This window comes from Aspergillus affinis (genome assembly GCF_023601865.1).
Source record: "Aspergillus affinis strain CMG 70 chromosome Unknown NODE_58_length_197389_cov_86_389201, whole genome shotgun sequence".
Lineage (NCBI taxonomy): Eukaryota > Fungi > Ascomycota > Eurotiomycetes > Eurotiales > Aspergillaceae > Aspergillus > Aspergillus affinis.
Window position 1 is genome coordinate 70,193 of NW_026515839.1, and position 22,343 is coordinate 92,535.

Here is a 22,343-nt window from a genome sequence, read left to right on the forward strand (position 1 = left end):
TATCTACGGTGTACATACGGTGTGCGGTGTACATTCTACAAGCCCTCCGGCCTCGTCCCGCGCGAGATATATCTCGGTGGCTGGATGGCAGCCACGGCAGGATTGGTGGTGAGAGGAAGTGCCATCGGAGGCAAAATGACACCCGCCGCTTCAGACCCGACTGGATCGGCTTGGCCTCCCCGGCGCCCATAGGAATGCAGCCAGGGACATTTTTAGCTACCGATCTTATGCACCTTGGGGGCCGCATCGTGATTCTTCCGGAAGGTTCCCCAGTCCCCTCTGCGATCACAATTAGGAAATCCCTGTGCGATTTTCCTGATTGTCGCCGGGGGGTGCGGGTACTGGACATGAATCTTGCTTAGCTTCTACTGTACTCCATTGAGTCGCTTGATGTTTAAATTGCATGATGGGGGGGGGGGGGCAGCAAGTTTGGGCATACATCGGTCATCCCCGCAATCCTTTTGACCCGCGACGATTCAGAAACTGGAGGACAAACACATTTTTTGGGCTCGGCTGGAATTAATCTTTTTTATAGTTTTCTTTTTCTTGTTGTCCCTCCTTTTTGGTGTTATTCCCTAAACCTTTCATTGTTCACCGAATCCTCCCAAAGGGTGAATTTAATATTCCTTATCATCGATTGTAGCTGTGGCACGCGGTCGCAGAGTGTGGCTGTACCCCGAATATTGGCCACTCGGGTCCCTACGGTTGCTGGGGATAATCACAACGAGTATTTTAAAAAAGGTAAGACTGCTAAAGTATGTCGCATGCACTAGTGTCGTTCGACATTAACGGTCACCGTTTGGTGGTTCAATCATGCTTGGCACCCTAGCCTCGTGGAAGAGATAGGAGAAATACGTGAAAAAAATAAATGAAACGCGACAGGGTAGGACGGAAGTAAAAAAGTCGGCCAGACAAAGGGAATGGCGGACAGAAGGCGGAGAAGAAGATTGAATGCCACTTATGGGTGTGGAAGGGCCAGGAAAGGGGGACGGCAATCAGGTAAGACATGCAGGACTGGATGCCAACAGGCTGCTATATTTGGCCCATGCGGATGGACAATAAGAGAAAATAACCCAGTTGCATTTTGCAATCACCACCAATTATTATTCATTAACCCTTATTCAAAGGCGGCAAAGAATACGATCAGTTACGCCGCTCTCCGCTAGTCCACTAAGTCCAGCATGGAGACGTCTAGTCGGAGGGTTCCATACAGTGGCCATCAGGGACTACGTACTCCGTACTTATCAGGAGGCAGATCTGTTGCAATGGATACTGGAGGAGCCCGTCTATTTAAACTAATGGAAATAATTATCCGCGAAGATCTTCACAATCATATTATGAAGGAAAATAGTAGGAGATGATCTCCGGTCAGAGAAACGGAAGAAAATAAAACGAAGGAGAAAAAATAAACGAAAATCCAAAAAGAAAAACAAAAAAAAATAAAAAAAAGGGAGGCCGATGACGCCAGCCTCTCCGAACCAAAGAAAAAAAAAAAAGAAAAAAGAAAAAAAAAAAGAAAAAGGCCAGAACCACTTGGCCAGTACGGTAAAGCGCACGTATTACCTCATGTCTTCCTTTTGAGGTAGTTAACAATTACTTGATCCTCACGTCTTTTTTTTTTTGCCTGAACCTTGGCTCTTCTTCCTCTGTCTTCTTCCTCTCACTCCCTCTTCTTCTCTCCTGATTTTTATTCCGATATCCCCAATCGTGTCCGTATCGCTTTCGACGTACATACATCGACCAGCGACGGCATTTCCAGTATCATTAAAACCCTTTAGGTGTTACAGCTTCACCTCCAGACCCACGTCTGGCCGTGTACACTACGGGACCACGGAGTAGGTCTACTACTGTTTCCCTTTCTTTCTGCTTTGCCTCCGTCATCTCTTTTCCATCCGCTTTCCTCATCTGCCATTTCCCTTTTCTGCCTTTCATCTCTTGCGCACTTCTGTCCCACTCTCGGTTTCGCTCGTTTCTCTTTCGCGCTCCCTCCCCTCATTTTTTGAACCAACTTGTTGGTCTTCCGCCATTCCGTCTACCGGCCTCCGCTAACTGAGACATCAGTTCGTCCTAGTGACCCATTTCCAAAGTCAGGCGCTTGGAATCTGACCTCGCGCCAACCTCCGTCACTTGGCAATTCACTTTCGCCCTGACTCCTCCTGCCATTCTTTTTATAGGAATTCCTTTATCTCATTCGATTTGAGCTTTTTCCCGGCAACGTTCAGAGTGCACCTTCCCCCCGCAGGGACCTCCATGGACTCAAGTTTCTAGTTCCTATACCGAATCTTGGCGGGTCCTGACACATCGTCCTTATCTCCGTGCGGAGGCAACGGATTCGTTATTACCTTTTCGCCTTTCCTTTCTCTGGCAGCCGATTAACTTCCTGCTTTCGCTCGCTTGCATCGGCTTTCTGTACACTGTGCGCCAATTTGTGCTCTGAGAGTCGGATCTACAACCCTAGGTCAGAAGACGGAATCTAAGACATCATGGTTCGCTCGCGTGGTAAGCGATAAATTTTCACCCCTGTTGTATCATCTAGACTCTAATGGTGGACCCTCCTTGCTTTTCCAGTGCTTTCTTTTATCTCGGCATTCGGTGGTCCGTCGCGCAAAGATAACTCCGGGAAACGCAATCGAGCGTCATCGGCCTCCTTTACCCTCAATACCTCGTCTCCTTCTCGAGTAGAGACGTCCTCTACAGATACGCCCACCCCTCCCGATGCCTCACCAACGGGGATCACGACCATCGGGGAGCGCCGTGCATCAAGGCCGGGGTCGGCCCTCTTCTCTCATGACCCTCCATTTATGGAGCTGTCGGGGGACACGCCCGCGGAGTTACAACCGATATTCAACTATCTCAATAGCCATGCGAACAAGCTGTACCATGAGGGGTATTTCTTGAAACTGAATGACCTGGACAACCGTACGTGTTCGGCAAAGAGACCGGTAGATCTAGGATAGAGACTAACTTGCAGTATAGATGGCCGGCCATGCGCCGATCGCCAGTGGGTAGAATGCTACGCGCAGCTCGTGGGGACTGCCCTCTCTCTATGGGACGCTGCTGCGCTGGACGCAGCAGGGGACGAGGGGGACGTCCCTCCGACTTTCATCAATTTGGCAGATGCGTCAATCAAGATGGTAAGTGTCGACAGCTCTTCTGGTAGATGCGCGGATGTGCGGTTGTCGTCAATGGCCATGACTGACAATCTTCTGACATAGATTGAAACGTTACCGACCCGAAATCAAGCCACTCCGGCTCTCAAGAATGTGCTGAGTATCTGTTCTGCTGGCCAGAACCGATACCTTTTACATTTCAATTCATTCCATTCGCTTACACAGTGGACGGCTGCGATCCGTCTATCCTTGTTCGAGCACACGTCCCTGTACGAGGCATATACTGGCTCGATCATCGCTGGCAAAGGCAAACACCTTAACAATATCCGATCGGTTCTTGAGCGGAGTCGATTCAAGCACGAGGACTGGGCTCGAGTTAGGTTTGGTGCTGGTACGCCGTGGAGACGATGCTGGTTTGTCATTACACCTCCGAATGAGAAGGAGTATCAGAAGGCCCAAAAATCGCTCAAAAAGAAGTCCGCATATGACAGAGCGCCTAAACTGGTGTTGGGAGACATCAAGTTCTACGAAACGAAGAAGACCAAGAAGGTAAAACCGATAGCAACGATAACCAACGCCTATAGTGCCTATGCTATTTATCCCCAGTCTAAACCCCTGATGGACCAATCGACTTTGGTCAAGATCGAAGGAACCGTCACCATCCATACGCAACCCGAATCCACATCCGAGGGATTCGTGTTTGTCATGCCGGAGGCACATCCGGCTGTTCCTGGATTTGAGATGATGATCAGATTCCTCATTCCCACGTTTGACACCTTCAATCTTTACGGTCGGCCGACACGCCTGATTGCGGCCACCAACCACATCAAGAGCATCATGTTCGCCTTCCCCAATGAACGTCGCTACGGGTATCTGGACATACTGGATATCGCGGGTTTGATGCAGACGCCTGGCAGCCAGAATTGGAGCGAAGCGGAATGGAGACAGCAGCTCAAGGAGGCCACTGCACGCAGAATGGCAGCCGCCGGCAGCAGAACCAGCAGCATGTCCACCAGCAAGCCGCGTTTCCGCTCCAGCCTCCCCAACCGCTATAGCCACGTGCCCGGCGGACCGTCTCAGCGGAGCAATGCCACCTACCCCGAACGCCAGCCCGGTTTCAACCAGTCCACCGATGCAATTGTCCGTGAAGAGCCGGCGGATGAGTCTTTCTCTTCCGCTTTGCACTCGCGGGTTAATTCAGACATTACCGGCATGTCTCCTCTCCAGAAACCCCCACAGGCGTCCTTCGCCGAGAGCTCGCCCTCGTCATCTGCTCAGGACGTCGCGCAGCAGAGCAAAGAGCAGTCTAGCACCGGCGATTTCAATGACCAGAGTAGCTCCGAAGGCGAATCGAAGCAGCAACAGCCGGATCCTCAAGCCGAGGCGATTGGACAGCAGCTCCGGTCTCCTTCCCCCCCTTCCCCCGTTGTTATCCCGCCTGCTTTCACGCACGGACCGGGAGAGATGCCGCCAACACGACCACAGCCTTCACCCGACCTGAGAAAAGCAAACCGAATGTCGAACGCCACGCTTACCCAGCTGGTCGCCGCTTCTGGGAACAAAAACCTGCTACGTACTGACTCGCCAGCGGGGAGCCAAGGATCAGCGTATTCTCACGAACCAAGCCCGCAACAATCGGTTCCCGACAGCCCTTATTTCTCAAACGAGGAGCAGATTGACTTGGGTCCCATTATCTTCGACGCTCCGGCATCACGGACCAACTCTACTGTCAGGGCTAACGGTCCAAGCTTCCTTCAACTCAATAAGAGCACGAGGAGAAAGCCTTTGCCCTATCAACAGAGCAAGGATCTCAGCATACCCAGCCCCGTCGGAGAGCCTAGCCTCGACGATCTGCGCCACACGATGGATGAGGACGCATTCAACAGAATTGGCGCTCACCCATCGCTGCCGTCGCCTGGTAAGGATACTCACCAGGACGAAGAAAGTGTTTACGACGATGCCTCCACGACATCCCCCGATTATGCTAGTACTCGTGGCTCTGTCTACAGCAAACGATCGGTCAGATCAGCAGTCCGACCAAGAATGGGCGTCATGAAGACCGTCGGAACGGCGCCGGCCAAGGATTTAGTTATCGGCGATGCCCATTATTCCCTGGACAAACCAGAGAAAGGAAACCCGGACATCCCTTCATTCGACTTTGGGCCAACGCTCACTTACTTGCCCACCACCGGTCGTCCGAACACCTCAGACACGCTGAAGAACTGGACTCACCAGAGAAGTGATTCTGACGCAACGGAAAGGCAGCGCATTTCCGTCCCCACGCAACCGATGGATCGCGCTCACTCTCGATCCCCCAGCCAAGATGAATTCCGACGAAGCGTTCTGTGGCAACCCGGCATGGCCGGTGCACGTCCAACCACACCGGGGGCCGGGCTTTCGGCTGAGCAATTCGTGCAACAGCGGGCGGCACCCAGCCCGCCAGTCCACATGCACCACCGAAACTCCTCTACATCACCGCCGCCAGTGCGACCCGTATCCGGTGACTGGACGGCTCATTCTCGATCCCAGTCCACAATGAATCTGGGACGAGACGGTCCGCCGCCTCGCCCCCACTCTCGTGGCGCCAACAGCGTGATGAATATGAACGATATCTCGTCCCACCTGTCAGCCCGCGAGCAGGAGCACGTCGCTCGCGTGACCGGCTCGTCATTCTTCAACATTTCCACCGAAAAGAAGAAACACGAGCCTCAGGTCAACCCCATGGGTCTGGTTGGCGCAATTGATGCGAGGGAGAGGGAGAAGAAGGGTATCAAAGAGGGTATGTCGAACCAGATGGTGCAACATGCTATTGCCCAGCGCCAGCATCACTTCCAGCACCAGCAGCCGGCGCCGACACCTCAACCCAACCCTTACGAACCCTCCAACGCCCGCCACAGCGTCTACAACATGCCCACCGCAAGCCGCACCTGGGATGCTCTGAACCAGCCTTATCGGCCCGAAGAGCCACGTCGTCAGTCTTGGTACGGCCAACTGAGTGCCGCTCAGCAACCACCGGCGTACCAGCAAAGCCAGCTTTTCAGTCAGCATCCCGGCCACTACGGCAACACCAACGCAATGCATTATTGATCTATGCTTCCTTCATCTTTCTTTTTCGACCCCTTCTTCGTGTTCTATTGTGCAGATTATGTCACTGACGTCCATTCCCTCGGATATTTTCATTTTGGCATCTCCTGTGTTTTAGCTTTTCATCTCATTTTACGGCCATTCCTTGATATTTCCTTTTTCTTTTCTTTGAATTTTCTCCACGCTTCATATGGCGGCGCATCTTAGATCTAGAATACCAGATCTTCGCATCTGGAAACAAACGTCAGTTGCTGTTCACCTCGTCGATGCTTCGCACATCAAATGGAGTTGCAAGAATAGGTCTGGCGCCCTAGGTTATTGCTTGCTGCTTTTCTCTTTGTTTTCCACCTCGTTTTGCTCTCTTTCTTTGCTTCGTTATTGGTGCGGATCCTGCGGGATAAACTTTTCTTTTTTCTTCTCTCGCCAGCTTTATGCATGTACATACAGGCGCACCTTGCTTACTGGGATTCTGAGTGCAGAATGCAGATATTGGATGGTGAATCTTGATTATTCCCTGATCTCCCTCATAGATGGGATTTAATCCCACAGAGTAGCATCCTAGGAAGGCAGTGTTTGCTTATGGAGTTTGGCAAAATACGAAGACCCAATGAAGTAGATTTGTAGATTTGATGATATGATCTGAATGCGCCAGAGACAACGCGACACGACCAAAATAAGAAATTTGTAGACCGAAACGCCGTGGCTACTCTGAACCTTCCCACTCACCCACTCGCTCGCTGTAATTGACCAACTCACTACTTTCTCATCATCTGTGATCCCGGAGTTTTCTACTGCGGGAGCTGATGCCTGCAACTTCTTCACAGTAATTGTTCTCCCACTGTCTCTTGTTCTCTTCTCTAGTTAGATACGACTCTGTTTTCTGTTTTTCTTTTTTTCTTTTAGTTGTAGATCAGGTAATCGATAAGGTTCACTTCAATGGCCAAACCAAACTCCCTTTGTTTTTGTTCAAGAGGAGTGAAGCTTCTTCACACGGAGAGCACCCTCGTACAGTCCACGGTCCACAGCCGCCGCGACGGTAAGGGTACCACCGATGATGGCGCAAACGCCGGTCAAGAAGCCAGTGAAGGTCTTGGGACGAACCTCGCGGTTGATCACCTTCATGGGGGAGATGTCGTAGTTGAAGAAGACGCCAGGAATACCGCTGGACGCATGCAGACGCTCCTTGTGTCCCTCGTCGGCCGCGTCACCGCCCATCAGGGACCGCTTGTGCGACGTCACCGAGTACTGGTGGGTTTCGATGCTGCCCTGGCTGCCGTAGCCGAAGCCGTGGGAGCCCAGGGGAGCATTCTCGTTGGCGTTGTGCGCGTCCGTCGACGCCACCGGATCCCAGCCCAGCGGCAGGTAGGACGTCGAGACCACCTTGACGAAGTACATGTAGTTGTAGGCCGCCTGGTCGGTGTCCTGGCGCGTCTCGTCCAGCGGGTTGGTGTGGTGGTGGTCGGTCCACTGCCACCGGTCCGAGAGCTCGTCGGGCAACTGGGGCCCGAACCGCAGCTGGTGGATGAGATGCGTCATCGTGTGCTTCTCTGCGTCGGGCAGATCCCCTTCGAAGTAGTTCTCGAGGTCGTGCACGTGGATGTTACCGCTCGTGAAGCTGCGGCCCGGCGCGATGTGGAAGTTCCCGACGACCTTGTTCACTCGGACTACGCCTTCTAGGCGACAGCCTTCGCGCCGCTGCGCCTCGATCCGTTGCGCGTATCCCTCGCGATCGCACTGCTCGATGTTCTCGCCCTTGCCGAAGGCCCATTGGTGCTGGGCGTAGGCTTCGCGCACTTCCTCGCAGGTGTTGCAGCAGTGTTTGTCGTTGGGGTCTTGGGGCACGCCGCCGCAGTCTCCGCAGTAGTTCGGGTCGAGGTGTTTGGCTTTTTCTTGCTCTGAGTGGCTAGGTGAAGGGGGTTGGTTAGTCGCCGTAGGATGGGGAGTGCCAATGGGTAATATCGGGTGTGTGGAGAGAGGGTAACATACAGTTCCAATGCCTGAATGTCCAGCACCTTGCCGCCGTCTGCTTGCGAGCTCAGGCGCACTTTGTTCACACCGTGGACAACGCCGACTTGCTGTTCACCAGAGACATCCATCACATCGAGGGTGAGGAGTTCACACGGAAGTCGGGGGAAGGTCATGTTCAGGTGGATTTCCATCTTTTCGCCTGTTGACACAGGTCAGTCTCTGTCCTTTTCTGTTCCGTCTATTGTCCGCAATTCGTTTGTTGCGAGTTCGTGCCGTACCTCTTGACTTATCGACCACCAGTTCTGGTAGAACCACCACCCGGGTGTACTCTGCCCATTCTCCCCAGACCAGCCAGAGGACAACGAGAAGTGAAACTAGGGTGACGATACCGCCGGAGGTCGTGCGGATGCGAGCATCCTCGACGGTCTTTGCAAAAGCATCTAGCCTTGTAAATCGCGATTTCGCCGGCATGTTTCTATGAACGATTGGCGATCATGCGGCGGGATTGAAAATAAAGAGACAACGAGAAAGAAAAAGGAATGGAAGGACCCTGTCGAATCGATGGGAGGGCCAGCGGGGATGGGAGCTGTCTATCGTCGGCATCATGGAGACCTCCGTCAGTGAACTGTAAATAAAGCTAGGGTTTGTTTGGGAGGAGGGGGCCAAGAGGACAAGGATCCATTCGCATTGAGCAGAGAATGGGTCAGCAAACAAAAGAAGAGAAAAGTCCACTTACGCACGCTGGTTGGATTCACCGAGTCGAAGTCGAGTCGGAGTGAATCGTCCTTTCGCCGCAAACTGTCCTTCTGATGGTTCGGGGCGCATAGAGTGTATTGTATGTAATGAGCTCCACCTCCTTGGCAGGGATTTGTATTTGTATTACCAAGATACGCCAAAGGACAGACAGCAGCCTCTGATTGGCCAATTTCCGCCAGAGTGCCTGGTGCCACGTCACGTGAATCTGCAAGACATCCCCCGGCAGCCGCGCGATCAGGTGACTGGCTGCCTGCGACGGATTCACGTCACTTTTTCTGCTTCCGCCCGATTGATTGATTCATCTGAAGTCAACTCAGGCCTCGCTTTCGGGGTAAAATTTTCTGCTTTTCCCCAGCCACCTCCCCCAACACATATCGGTGTCTTTTTTAACGACAAATCTATTATCCTCTCCTCCTTTCTATCCTCTCGCTTTTTAATCCTCCCCTCTTCTCTGACGTTGCATGTCGACTGGACCGTCTCTGTACATCTAAGGCGCGCAGCGCTCGGTCCGCCTTGCAGTTCAATTCCTGAACAAAATCCGACTCGTCCCACATTCAGCTTAGCCTCCCTACACTTGTGACGAATTACTATACATCTGCGATCGAAAATGAAGAACGGAAAAGGTTCTCGTGGTCGTGCTGGTGGTTCGGACCGTGGGGGGATTCGCAAGCGGGGTGCGGCCACCAAGGTCGATCGAGATGGAGATCTCTCTATGGATGCAGGATCCGCTCGGAACCGTGGCAAGAAAGCGCGCACAGAAACCGGTCGGTCTGGTGCGGCGGGGGCAGGAGGAGGACGGCCGAGGGCGCTCGATGCGATTCAAAAAGCGATCACCAGCAACTCGGACTCCCAGGCCAACATTCGCCAGGGCGGTCGCGGGGCTAGCCTGGAACAGGTCATCGTCCGTGGATGGAAACAGAGCAAGGCGGCGTCCAATCGCGACGGCGGCCTCGAGAGCCTTCTCACCTTCCTCGAAAAGAAACTCAACACCGACTCGAAATCTGGCCAACGCGCAAGGATAACTAAGGTATGTGCAACACCAGAACTGGCGATCTTACCGACATGAATTCGCAACGTCGTTTCCTCTCCGTTTTTTCATCCCAGGATATGGTTACTCCAGGACGACGATCGGCAAATTTTTTTTTGGGCTGCTTTTCAAAAAAAAAAAAAAAAAAAAAAAAAAAATTTTAGGCGCTTGTTGCTTCCCCAAGTGACTTGCGCCCCCATGGAAATCTCTTACGCCATACTAACGTTCACTAGTCGCGAATTGAAGGTGATGCCCTTATCGCGTCTATCAAACCGGAGTTGTTGGAAAGAATGCTTCAGCTCGATGGTTTTAGCTTCGCCGGCGCGCCACTCACGATCGAGAAGCGCGACGAAAACGGAATGACGGACCAGCCCGTCCTATCTGAGATCTCGCGAAACGCTGGAAACCCTTCCACTGCCGATACCAAGTCCAAAATGACTACCATCCTGGGCAAACGCTACTACCAGCAATCGAAACTACTCGACCTCTCGAAATTGGGTAGCGAACCGGATCTTTTGGCCATGGGCATATTCAACAGCACTTCCACTGAATCCAAATTCTTCCCGGCTCTCATGAAAGTGTGGGAGCTGAATTTCGACAACTCGACGGCGCGGCGAGAGGCTGTCGAAAGCGTCAGTCTTGCCGACAACCAGCTTGCCAACATCACCGTCGTCACTACTTTGGCTCAGTCTATCCCGGACTTGAAGAACCTCGATCTTTCGAACAACAGTTTCAAGGACGCTCAGGCTATGATCGGATGGCGGTGGAAGTTTCGCAACCTAGAATTCCTCGATCTCACTGGGAATCCTTTCAGCGCAGATCCGTCTTTCAAGGACACCATGCTGAAGTGGTACCCGAAACTGCGCGTGCTTAACAACTTGGAGGTACGAACGGCGGAGGAAGTGGCTGCGCAGAAAAAGACGCCAATCCCCGTTCAACCGCCTCATTTCGTGGACGAGTCTCAGATTGCAGAGAACTTTGTCAAGGCTTTCTTTGCGGGCTATGACAACAACCGCAGTGAGATTATCAACAGCGTCTACGACAACCGATCTACTTTTACACTCAACGTCAACACATCCGCCCCGCGAGCGCAGCAAACTGAAACCGCAGGCTGGGATGCCTACATCAAGAAGAGCAGAAATCTTCTCAAAATCAGCCATTTGCCTGCTCGTATGTCTCGCTCCTTCACGGGACCCGACAAGATCCGCGAATTATGGGACAATCTTCCCCAAACCCGACACCCCGACATCGCTGCACACCCGGAACAATGGCTCATCGAATGCACGCCCATCCCCGGTCTTCCGGATTCGTCTGGGCAGAGTCCGTTCGGCGTGGGAGGTTTCTTGATCATCGTCCACGGAAAATTCGATGAAATGAACACAGGCAAGGTGGAGACACGGAGTTTCGACAGAACTTTTATTCTTGGACCCGGCGGAGGAATGGGAGGGATCAGGGTCATCAGCGACGTTCTTTGTCTGCGCGCATACGGTGGACACGAGGCATGGGTGCCGGAAGGTCAACCAGCGCCGCAGCCTGCTCCTCCCGTTCAGCCAATTCAGCCAATTCAGCCCATTCAACCTGTTCAACCCGTTCAGCTAATTCCACCCGTTCAACCCGTTCAGCACGCGGCTCTCCCGGGTGCACCAGAAGGTTATGGGATGCCCGCACCCACAAAAACGGAGGCTCAAGTGCAGCAGGAACAGCTGGTCATGGAGATGAGTGCCAAAACAAGAATGACTCTGCAGTACTCAGAGATGGCGCTATCAGGAAATGGTTGGAACATGGAGGCTGCATTGAAGAATTTCGAGGAACTTAAGGTGAGCATCACATCCTAGGTATTGGAATGTGCTTTTTCTAACAGCATTTTTATTGCAGACTCAAGGGCAGTTGCCCCCCGAGGCTTTTCTTCCGGGAACCATTTAGGCTTTTGTCTCTATTCAAACAATAAGCCAACGTTTCTCGGATTGCTATTCGGGGATGGAATCAAAACAAAAAAGGAAGAAAAACAAATAAAAAAGAGAAGGAAAGAAAGAATTCTACTTTGTAATAAATACCATATGTTTTCTTGCATGGCTTAGGCGAAAGGCTATTGGGAGGTTTATCTTTGCTCAGACCTGTATTTATTTGCTGCACCTCATTAGAGGTCACGATGATTATGTCCATATAGATGGGGACGAAACAACCCACCAAAAAAAGGAACAAAATAGTAATTGCTTGATCTCACAACAATGCCTTACTCCGTATACTTCGTAGATATCAAATAACGGCGGGCGGCAGCGGCTTGGCGGGCGCTAAACTGGACAGCAATGCGGCGCCTGCGCTTCTGCGATCAACAATCCGCGCACCCTCGACAACTCCCCGGTCTGTACCACCTTTTCGCGATTGATCTGTCCTTGGTGATTGATCACGGCTGGAGTGGATCCGTGGATGCTTTGTTCTTTGACTTGCAGCATGATTATTGCGTTTACGTTGAGGAGCTAATGGAATGTCCACCACTACTACACCCCCCGGCCATTCGCCCTCCAACGGAGCGGCCGACCTCGATCCCCTGGATGCAGGTGAGAAGAATATCCGGAGTTCCCAGAGGCTGAAAATGTCCACTAATCCTCCGGACCCAAACCCGAAGCCGACTATGACCCAATCGACCACTTGAACTCGATCTTCTCGCACCCCTCCACGCTGTCCTCGGTCTCCCAGGTTTCCGACACCCTACAAACCTACGAAGATGAGCTCGACAACGATATCGGCGCGCTGGTCGAGGACCAGGTTATCTCGAATGCTGAGAGCGTTGAGCGCATCCAGGCCGCCAAAGCAGATCTCACCGAGTTGTTCAAGAAGATCGACGACGTGCGCGACCGCGCCTCCCGGACCGAACTGGCCATCACGGAGATGACGGCAGATATCAAGCAGTTGGATAATGCGAAGAAGAACCTTACGCAGTCGATGACCGCACTTAAGAGGCTGCAGATGCTGACGACGGCGTACGATCAGCTTCGCGTGCTGGGCAAGACGAGGCAGTACCGCGACTGCGCCCAGTTGCTGCAGGCCGTCATTCAGCTGATGGCGCACTTCAAGTCGTACCGGTCGATCGATCAGATCGCGCTTCTCAGTCGGAATGTGGCGGATATTCAGCGGGAGCTTCTGGAGCAGATCTGCGAGGACTTCGAGCTGGCGTTTGCCAAGGGGGAAGTCGGACAGAGGAGAACCATTCTCGCGGAGGGCTGTCTGGTCATGGATGCGCTGGGAGACCATGCGAAGACCAGGCTGGTCACTTGGTATTGCAATTTCCAACTGCGAGAGTACCGGCAGGTTTTCCGGAACAATGAGGAGGCGGGCTCGTTGGACAACATATCCCGGCGATATTCGTGGTTCCGGCGCATCTTGAAGATCTACGATGAGGAGTACGCGCCCATCTTCCCGGCTTCCTGGCGGGTCAACGAAATCCTGGCGAATATTTTCTGCGAGGGCACCCGGGAGGATTTCAAGGGCATTCTGTCCCGGTCAGTGCGGAATGGGCAGGCGATTGATGTTAATCTTCTGCTGTCTTGCTTGCAGGAGACGCTCGATTTCGAGCACTCTCTTGAACGACGGTTTGTGAGCCCGTCGCGACCCTCGACAGATACGTTCGCCTCGACGGAGACTTCCTTGTTTAGCCAAGCCATCTCGGAGGCGTTCGAGCCCTATCTCAGTGTGTGGGTGGAGGCTCAAGACAAACAGCTTGCGGCGCTCGTACCGAAGTATCGGCAACAGCCGTTGCGGCCCCCAGATGAGGAGTTTGACTCCAACATCGTCATCTCGTCTTCGACGGAGCTATTCACATTCTATCGCCATGCGTTGCAGCAGTGCGCGAAACTCTCGACCGGAGGAAGCCTTGCCGATCTCGCGAAGGTCTTTGCGAAGTATTTAGATCAGTACGCGCAGCAGGTGCTTTTATACTACATCAGCGAGCGGCCTACCGGCCACACCCCGTCCAATGTGCCTTCTCTAGAGGATCTGATCTCGGTTCTCAACACCGCCGATTATTGCTACACGACTTGCAACCAACTAGAGGAGAAGATCAAAGGCCGGCTTGACAAGAACTTGAAACAGTCGGTGGACCTCCAAAGCCAGGCTGATTCGTTCATGGGAATCGCATCAGCCGCTGTTCGAGGCCTTGTGCGACAGGTCGAGGTCGACCTAGAGCCTTGCTGGCGGGAGATGCGCAATACGCCTTGGAACCGGCTGGAGGCTGTCAGTGATCAGAGCTCTTACGTTGGCGAGCTCCTGTCCAAGACGCAGACCCGCTCTTCGGACATTCTGCAGCACCTGCATAAGCAGCAATATGCCAGGGCCTTCGCAGATCACGTCGTGGAATTGATATCCAACTTGTTCATCACGACAGTATCCCAATGCAAGCCCATTTCTGAGACGGGAGCAGAGCAGGTATTTTCAATCCCTTCCATCTTCCTCTAGCGTAACCATCACCATCTCTTACTAACCAATCCCGCAGATGCTTTTGGACGCTTATACCCTCAAAACCGGCCTCTCCTCGCTCCTCCCCGCCCCGGCGCCCGCCGGCTTCGTCAAGCGCGTCAACAATAGCTTTGCCAAGATCGAGACCCTCCTCAAGACCGTCCAGGTTAACCCCTCCCCTCCCGAGGCCCTCGTACAAGCATACCTCATCCACATCGCGGACCGCAACAACGCCAACTTCCGCAAGATCCTCGACCTCAAGGGCATCCGCAGCCGACAGGAGCAGAACCACCTCGTCGAGCTCTTCCAAGTCCACCGCGCCTCCGACCGCCACGCCCCCAACCTCCAACAAAACAACCCCGTCCTCGCCGCCCTCCAGACCTCCAACGCCCCTTCTTCTAGCTCCGTCTCGCAGGGCCTCGGCCTCGGCTCCGCCGCCGCCTCTATCGGCGCTTCTAACCTCCCTACCCGCTTCGATCCCTCCATGCTCGGCTCTGCCCTCATCTCCGCCGCTAAAGACGGCGTCGACCGCTTCGGCACCCCTATTGGTAATGCCAGCTCTGCCGCTGCTGGTGTCGTAGGCTCCGGATCCGCTACCCTCGCCAACACTGCTACCTCTGCGTCCATGACCCCCAGTGATGGTGGTCCGTCGGGTCCCGGACAGAACACCCAACCCGGCGAAAGCAGCGGCTCGACCTCGGGGAATCTGAACGAGAATTTGAAGAATATCGGCAAGTTCTTCCGTCGTGATCTAGGTGGTTTTGGTGGAAGGTTCGGAAGAAGCGGTGATGATGGTTGATTGGGATGACTACCTACCTACTTCTCTACGTGTCTAGCATTTTGGAAAGCAAGTATATACATATCAGTGTGTGAGAGTGAGAGTGAGTGTATGTAATTATATGAATGGGGTTTCTTTTAGACAGGCATCGACATCAGCATCAGCATCAGCATCAGCATACTCAATAGCATAGGTTGTTTGCCATAGACATAGCTGTGGATATATCTATGGAATTCATTACATTCGTACACACCTACTCACTCGCCCTCTACCATATTCATACTTAAAGAATAGTAGGTAAGCCGACCAATCCAGGCACCCAGGCAGCAAAGTATCGAGAGTAAATTTGTCAGATACTTGGTTGTGAATATCTTTCATCGACCTACAAAGCTTTACTTTCTTCATTAAGAGTTATGGAGAATAGCAAAGACATATGAGTAGAATACGAAAGAGAAGGCAGTGTAGGTAGGAAAGATGATGCTCATTGTACATAAATGTAAGTATGTATGCACTTGCAACCAAAACAAGAGAATAAGAAAGGAGACCCCCCTCCACTCATCAGCCTGATCTCATTTCTTTCCCTTCTTCTTCTTCTTCTTCTTCTTCTTCTTCTTCTTCCCCTTTCCCTGTCCATCCTCATCCTCATCCTCATCTTCATCTTCAATCTCATCTGCAACCGCATTTGCATTCGCAATCTCATTCCCATCCTGAGCGCCATCATGCTCGCCATCGCCATCTTCATCTCTAACCTCAATCACAAACTTAAGCGCAACCCCAACCTCATCCCCATCACCTCCATCCTGATCCCCACCCCTAGCCATATCCCCATCATCACCACCACCACCATCACCCTCCCCATTCCCATCCCCTACCCTTTCTCCAAGCTCCTCAACCCGATCCCTCAACATCAAAAAATCACACAACGTATCAAACTCCCTAAACGAATACCTCGTCGGCGCATTCGGACGATCCAACTCCCGAATCAGTCCACCCACAAAAACAGCACCCAGATCGTCACGCACCCTGCGTAACAACATCAGCGCAGCACAGTAGGGCGTCACGTCACAATCCCTTTGATTCGTCAGGTGCACGGCTTCGCGGAACGCGGTGATGAAGTCGCGCAGGGTCTGGTGGGCTCCTCGCGTCATGAAGATGCAGTTAATGTAGGCCATTTCGCAGTTCAGGGCTTGCAGGCCTGGGGAGTAATTCATGATGACGCGGTGGATATGGGTGTACATTTCGTCTGCGAATCTGGGGGCCGCGCGGTTATTATCAGAGGGGGAAGAACGGGGAAGGAGGGTTGGGCGGCGGAGGACACGAGAGAGAACATCGGGTTTGAGTTGGCGGACGAGCCAGTTCTTGACCTGGATGGAGGTGCGGCGCCAGAGGGGGTAGGATGGGTCGGAGGGGGATGGGTGAGGGATGGAAGGCTGGATCATTTGGGGGATGTCGGCGACTTCGAGCGTCGTTTCGATCAGGTAGGACCAGCTGTCGTAGTTGGCGATGCCTTCTAGGCGATCGGGGAGGTCGCCTAGGTTGGGGAGCTCTTCGGGGAGTTTGCGGCCTTCATTGTAGAGCTGCGTTGCGGTGGGAGGGGGGTCATCTTGGGTAAGGACAGGAGCGTCGGTGGTAGGAGTGGACATGGTTTCTCTCGTCTGGGTTGGTCGGTTTGGCGTGGTCAATGTGACTGGCGAACAAGGTGAGAGAGATGGAAGAATGGAATAGAGGGATGGGTGGAAGGGAAGGGTATGATATAGACAGCCAGTCGGACATGTTAGGCTCTCAATGTATCAAATGGCTGGGAACATAAAGGAAGATGTCGTTTGAAGTCCAAACCGTGTACCCGCAGGGGCACAAAGAGATGCAATGAGATAAGATAGGACAAATAAATGAAAGAAAAATGAGAAAGCTTCATTTAATAAAAACATAATGCATTTATCAAACATAAGATGGCCCAGAGACTAAAGAAAATGAAAATGAAGAAAATGAAAAACAACCAGGGACCTTTGGAACGAAATAATCCAAGTCCCCCAAACATCTCCAGCTTCATTCATAAGATAATAGCAAAGCTAAACTAAAGGTGAGAGAAAAAAGATATCGTAGGCGGGGAAGGGGAGATAATGTTGGCGTCAATCAATAAGATAAGAAAAAGAAAAAAACCACAACTCATATCCCTATTTTGTTCATCCCCGGTCATTCCAAGAAACTTTTTTACCACACACGGATTATTTACTGCTGCTGCTTCCAGCGGGGAACCCACTTCTGGGGACCGCCCTTGGACTCCTCGGGTTTGTCGGAGCTGCTGGCGGGAGTTTGCTTTCGGGAGGGAGGCTGAGGGGCGGAGTCGCGCGGGGGACGCGACCACCGTTCGGAAGAGGCACCGTTCGAGGGAGCCGAAGGAGGAGCCGAGGGAGCAGCGTTGGAGCTGCCACGGAGATGGGGAGGCACGTAGCCGCCACCGGCCCTCCGGGGAGCGGGGGCCTCTTCCCTGGGGCTTTCGGCCTTGGGGGTTTCGGCCTTGGGGGCTTCGGCCTTGGGGGGCTCGGGGGCACCCGAAGTTTCCTTGGCGGCCAGACGCTCTCTCCAGCTCGATCCACCGGGGCGAGACGCAAGGTTCAGGCGAGGAGCGGTGCGTTCGGCAGGGGCAGCAGGGGCCTCGTAGGCGGCGCCAGACTTCTTGGCAGCAAGACGGGCTTCCGCCTCTTCTTCGCGCTGCTTCTGTCGGAGAGCGATCTCGTCGAGTTTCCTATAGGGAAGAAACAAAAGGTTAGCAGATGTATCATGGCATCCAGCAGAAGGTGACACTAACTTTCTCTCCTCTTCGCGCTTGGCCTTCTCCTCGGTCATGACACGACGGCGCTCTTCGTCTCTGGCGATGCGCTCCTCCTCCTCGCGCTTGACGCGCTCCTCTTCCTCCTTCTCGCGGCGTTCGGCCTCCTCCCGCTCGGCCTTCTCGCGGCGGCGGCGGTCCTGCACCTCCTTGACACGCTGCTTCTTCTTGGCCTCGAACTCTCTCTCGGCGGCCTTGCGGCGCTTCTCGAACTCTTCGTGGCGCTTCTCGGAGACCTCCTTGCGGAAGCTGGAGAACTGAGGTACCAGGCGGCTGAGACGGTGCTTCAGGGCGACGGCCTCCTTGTGCGTGTTCTCGGCATCCTTGAGGGTGTCGGCCTTGGTGGCCTCGTACAGCTCAAGGTCGCTCTTCTTCTGCTCCTCGTAGTCCTCGGGGATGTGCTTCAGCTCCTCGCGACGGAAGGCACGCTCCAAGTGGTCAATGCGCTTGGCAGTGGTGCGGATGCGGTCGTTCAACTCGTTCTTCTCCTTCTCAAGCTGGGCCAGCTTGATGGCGCGGATGCGGTTGGAGTCAATATCCTCGAGATCAAGCTCGCTGAGGTCAATGCCCTTGACGCCGCTCTTGAGCTCCTCTAGCTGCTTCTTCAGCTCCTGCTGGCGAATGCGTTCCTGCTCATCCTTGATGCGCTTCGTCTCGCGCTCGCGGAGCTCGTCCGCCAGACGCTGGCGCTCAGCCTCCTGCAGCTGCTGGGTGCGAATGCGCTTGCGAGTCTCCTCTTCACGTTGCTTGCGCTGAAGAGCGTCGGTGGCGGCCTCCTTCTTCTTGTCGATAACGACCCGGCGGGCCAGGGTCTCCTCGTGCTCCTTGGCGGCACCGGCCAGGGCGCGGGCCTGGGCGGCCTGCTTGGCCTGGAGACGGGACTCGTTGTAGGAGGGGTCGACATACATGCACGAGACGTGCAGGGTCTTGGCCAGGCGGGTGAGCTGCAGGCGGGCGATTTCAGCCGGGGTGTTCTGCAGGCGCTGGACGGTGCCGATGTCGCTCTCGGCGGAACCGGCGGCGCTGCCGGAGTGCAGGGCCTTGGCGGAGGAGAAAACGTCGGTGTCGAAGGTCAACACGCCGGCGATGTGGTTGACGCGGATGGCCAAGTCGCCCTTCTTGCAACCGTTCATGATGAACTTCTCGATCATGGCGGGGGTGATCTGGAAGGGGTCGGGGAACTGGGCGAGTTCGTAGACGAACTTGAGCTCAACCGACTCGTAGACCTGAGACAGCTGCTGGAAGAGGCGGGTGAGGATGACCTGCTGCAAAGGTCCGACATACTTCTCCATCTCGGGATCCGCACCGATCTGCTTGAGGATAGGGGTGATCTTCTTGCAGATCGACAGAGGGTGGAAGTCGACCTCCAGGATGTTGTACAGGTCGCGGATCTCGGGGCGCGCACGCTGGAGCATACCCTTGTTCAAAGCGTCCTTGAACAGAACAGCACGAGTGGGGGACTGAGCCATGCCGAGCAGGTTAGTGAGGCGGGTGTTCTTGTTCTTGCGGACCTCGTCCACGTCGACCAGGGCGCCACGAGAGCGAGAGGTGCTGATAACGGGGATAGCGAGGGCCGACAGGAGCACGAAGGAAGCGGCCTTGGTCATGTCGGCATCCGAAACGGAGGGGTTCTCCTTCTTGGTGCCCTGGCCGACGGCGAGGGTCGCGGCGGACTGGCGAAGGAGGTTGTAGTAGCGGCTCCAGGCGGCAGCGTGGAAGAGGTAGTTGCCGCTGACCAGGAAGATGCGGGCCAGCTTCTCGTAGTAGTTGGCCATCATGACGTTCTTGGCAGGGCGCTTGCTGAGGCTCAGCAGGGTGTGGATATCCTCAATGCTGCGGAAGGCCTCCTGCCAGAGCTCCAGCTCAACGGCGACGTTCAGCTGCTGGAAGCGAGTGTCGAGGTGACGCTGCAGGGTGTCGGGGTCGCTCAGGTTGATGGCGTGCATCTGAGCGGAGTACTTGGCGGCGTTCTGGACGTGGTTGCGCAGAAGCTCGCAGAGACGGCGGAACTCGGTCTTGCGGGTGTACTTCAGACAGAACTGGAAGGCCTGCAGAGCGGTGGTCTGGTACATGACCTCAAGACGGGCGTTGTTCTTCAGGATCTCCAGAACGGTACGGTAGGTCTCCCACAGGAACTTCAACCAGGGGGTCACCACGGCACGGTCGGTACGGTCCCGAGACTGTTCACCGGACACGGTGGCCAGGAGAATGGTCTCGGGAGTCTCGATGGCTTCCAGATCCTCGACATTGGAAGAAGGAGCGGCGGATTCCAACGAAGACTGGATCTCGTCGGCCTTGGTCTGAGCCTCGGTGACCTTCTTCTCGGCCAGTTCGATGAACTTCTTCAGAACAACCTATATAGCAAGTAACACGTATCAGCGGAGTGTTCATCCTCTCCAATATCCATAGACTGTCGAAATTTACCTCGATGGTTCCAACGTTGGTGTTCTGGGCGATGTTCTTGTACTGGTACAATCCATCCTTGGCGGCCTTTCCTTTGCGCAGGTCGACACACAGCTCGACGAACAGGAGCATCACCGGCTCCAGCGAGGAGATGGGGCTGCTGCGTGTCCTCTTGGAGGTGACATGTTCGTGGAGGACGTTCAGGGCGGCGGGAGCCTGACCGACGGCGATAAGTTCCTGAGCCCGCTACGGGTGAAGAAAATCTTGCGTTAGCGACGAGGGCTTTTTTTTTTGGTTGTTGTTTCCGTCCAGTCCAAAATTCCTCCATGCTTTTATCCTCCACATCGAATTCATCCGGACGGAGACGGCGACAGGAAGGGACCGACTCACCTTCAGGACATTCTCCGGTTTGATATGGGGTGGAGGCGGCATGGTGGGCAAGGGGAGAACAGGTCTCGTCTAGGATAAGCGATTCACAGAGGTCGAGACAAGCCAACACACGGGGAGGCTATAAGTTGGCACAACGACGTGGGCGGGCAGCAAGAGTCGAAGGCGATACGGAGCCTGGATTGAAAAAGACGCTGCCACGCGACGGTCGATAAGATGGCCCAGATGGATCGTTGGGGCAGGCAAGCAGAGGCGTTGTGCGAGAATCTCGAAAAAAAACAGGCCGGCCGGGCGTTCCCACTTCGGGTTAAGCGACGGGGGTCACGTGGTGTCGGCCACAGAGGGCGTTCCAGCAGGAAATAGGGGAGGGTGGTGTGTATGGTGTATACAATGAGCGGAATGGTTTACTGGACTATAATTTCAATACTACGGTGAAGGTAGAATTCCTACAATCGACATCTGTTGTCGTCAGGAACGAACGACCGAGTCTCCCCGCCAGTCTCTTGCGGATGGGCTGCCTCCATCCGCACATCACGTGGCTCTGCTGACTCAACGACTCTGCTCGCTGATTCTGCCTGGCGGTGTATCCACGGGCTATCCGGTAATGAAGACCACAGGGTGACAATACCGATACAGAGGGGACACGTGAGGGCATCGCGACCGACAGACTGACAGACCAGAGACAAGAGACAAGAGGAGCTCACCTGAAGACAGACAGATCAACCAACGTCATCGCACTTCAAACCTTGGCCTGGTTGGGTTTACAATTGTGCTCTCTTGCCTGATCCCAAGTCCAGGTCGATAGATCTCCTGCTCTGACCTCTCTCGCACCCCATTATTGTCACCAACGTCCAGCATCGTCAGGGGAGAGAGCCAAAAGAGCACGAAGATCCGCGACAACTAAAAGGGGACTTTTGGCCGGAATTAATTAAAAGATTCCCACTCACAGACCACCCGGACGGCACTAACGAACTCCCTCTCACTCAGACTCTCCCTTCCTCTCTCTTATTCTCATTTCTCTCTCCTCCTTCTCCTCTCTTTTCTTAGCCTTTTTCCCTCCGCCTCCTCTTTTTACCGTCCGTCACTCTCTTTTTTTCAATTCGTCTTTTTGGGGCCTTTTTTCTCCTCCCCCTTCTTTAATTTTTTCCCTCCTTCCTTTCCTTCTTTCCCTCTTCTTTAATCCCTCCCCTAGTTCGATATATCGGATCAACCATTCGTTCGCTCTCTCCATATTTTTGTGTTGATCCCCCCATTGTTACGGAGGACAATAAAAACCAAAACAAGGAAACAGGAGATTCTAATTTTTGTTCCACACACGCTCACTCTCTGACGAACCGCCGTCTCTCCCCTCCTCTCCTCCTTTTCCCCGTCGCGCCCGCCTTTCCCGACCTTCCACCAACTTCCCCTTACTGCCGGCTCCAGCGCGCGACTGGGAGCTTGCCTGCAATTGTCTTCTCTCAACCCACTCTCTTCGCTCGACTGCCCACGTCGTCGCATAATTCCTACGTCTAATTAATTAATTCGATTTAATTAATTACCTGCGTCATA

At 53.9% G+C, this 22,343-nt stretch overlaps 6 protein-coding genes across 6 annotated transcripts; 3 read left to right on the forward strand and 3 right to left on the reverse strand.

The window, feature by feature from the left end:
* Positions 1-2,483: 2,483 nt before the first annotated feature.
* Positions 2,484-6,197, forward strand: KD926_008624 (PH domain protein; the record flags this gene model as incomplete). Its single annotated transcript, XM_053101367.1, has 4 exons — positions 2,484-2,499; positions 2,569-2,919; positions 2,977-3,134; positions 3,216-6,197. The coding sequence occupies 4 exons, from the start codon at positions 2,484-2,486 to the stop codon at positions 6,195-6,197; spliced, it is 3,507 nt and encodes a 1,168-aa protein (XP_052955042.1).
* A 963-nt stretch (positions 6,198-7,160) lies between these two features.
* On the reverse strand, positions 7,161-8,633 carry KD926_008625 (retrograde cargo receptor ERV46; the record flags this gene model as incomplete). Its single annotated transcript, XM_053101368.1, has 3 exons — positions 7,161-8,097; positions 8,181-8,361; positions 8,441-8,633. The coding sequence occupies 3 exons, from the start codon at positions 8,631-8,633 to the stop codon at positions 7,161-7,163; spliced, it is 1,311 nt and encodes a 436-aa protein (XP_052955043.1).
* Positions 8,634-9,525: 892 nt separating this feature from the next.
* KD926_008626 (mRNA export factor mexA) lies at positions 9,526-11,868 on the forward strand (the record flags this gene model as incomplete). Its single annotated transcript, XM_053101369.1, has 3 exons — positions 9,526-9,945; positions 10,179-11,762; positions 11,821-11,868. The coding sequence occupies 3 exons, from the start codon at positions 9,526-9,528 to the stop codon at positions 11,866-11,868; spliced, it is 2,052 nt and encodes a 683-aa protein (XP_052955044.1).
* A 562-nt stretch (positions 11,869-12,430) lies between these two features.
* KD926_008627 (putative GARP complex subunit Vps53) lies at positions 12,431-15,196 on the forward strand (the record flags this gene model as incomplete). Its single annotated transcript, XM_053101371.1, has 3 exons — positions 12,431-12,503; positions 12,572-14,367; positions 14,435-15,196. The coding sequence occupies 3 exons, from the start codon at positions 12,431-12,433 to the stop codon at positions 15,194-15,196; spliced, it is 2,631 nt and encodes an 876-aa protein (XP_052955045.1).
* Positions 15,197-15,744: 548 nt separating this feature from the next.
* Positions 15,745-16,818, reverse strand: KD926_008628 (uncharacterized protein; the record flags this gene model as incomplete). The annotated part of the gene is made up of 1 exon (XM_053101372.1): positions 15,745-16,818. The coding sequence occupies one exon, from the start codon at positions 16,816-16,818 to the stop codon at positions 15,745-15,747; it is 1,074 nt and encodes a 357-aa protein (XP_052955046.1).
* Positions 16,819-17,404: 586 nt separating this feature from the next.
* Positions 17,405-20,840, reverse strand: tif32 (putative eukaryotic translation initiation factor 3 subunit EifCa; the record flags this gene model as incomplete). The annotated part of the gene is made up of 3 exons (XM_053101373.1): positions 17,405-20,359; positions 20,430-20,654; positions 20,799-20,840. 3 exons carry the CDS (start codon positions 20,838-20,840, stop codon positions 17,405-17,407), a joined length of 3,222 nt encoding a protein of 1,073 aa, XP_052955047.1.
* Positions 20,841-22,343: the final 1,503 nt, after the last annotated feature.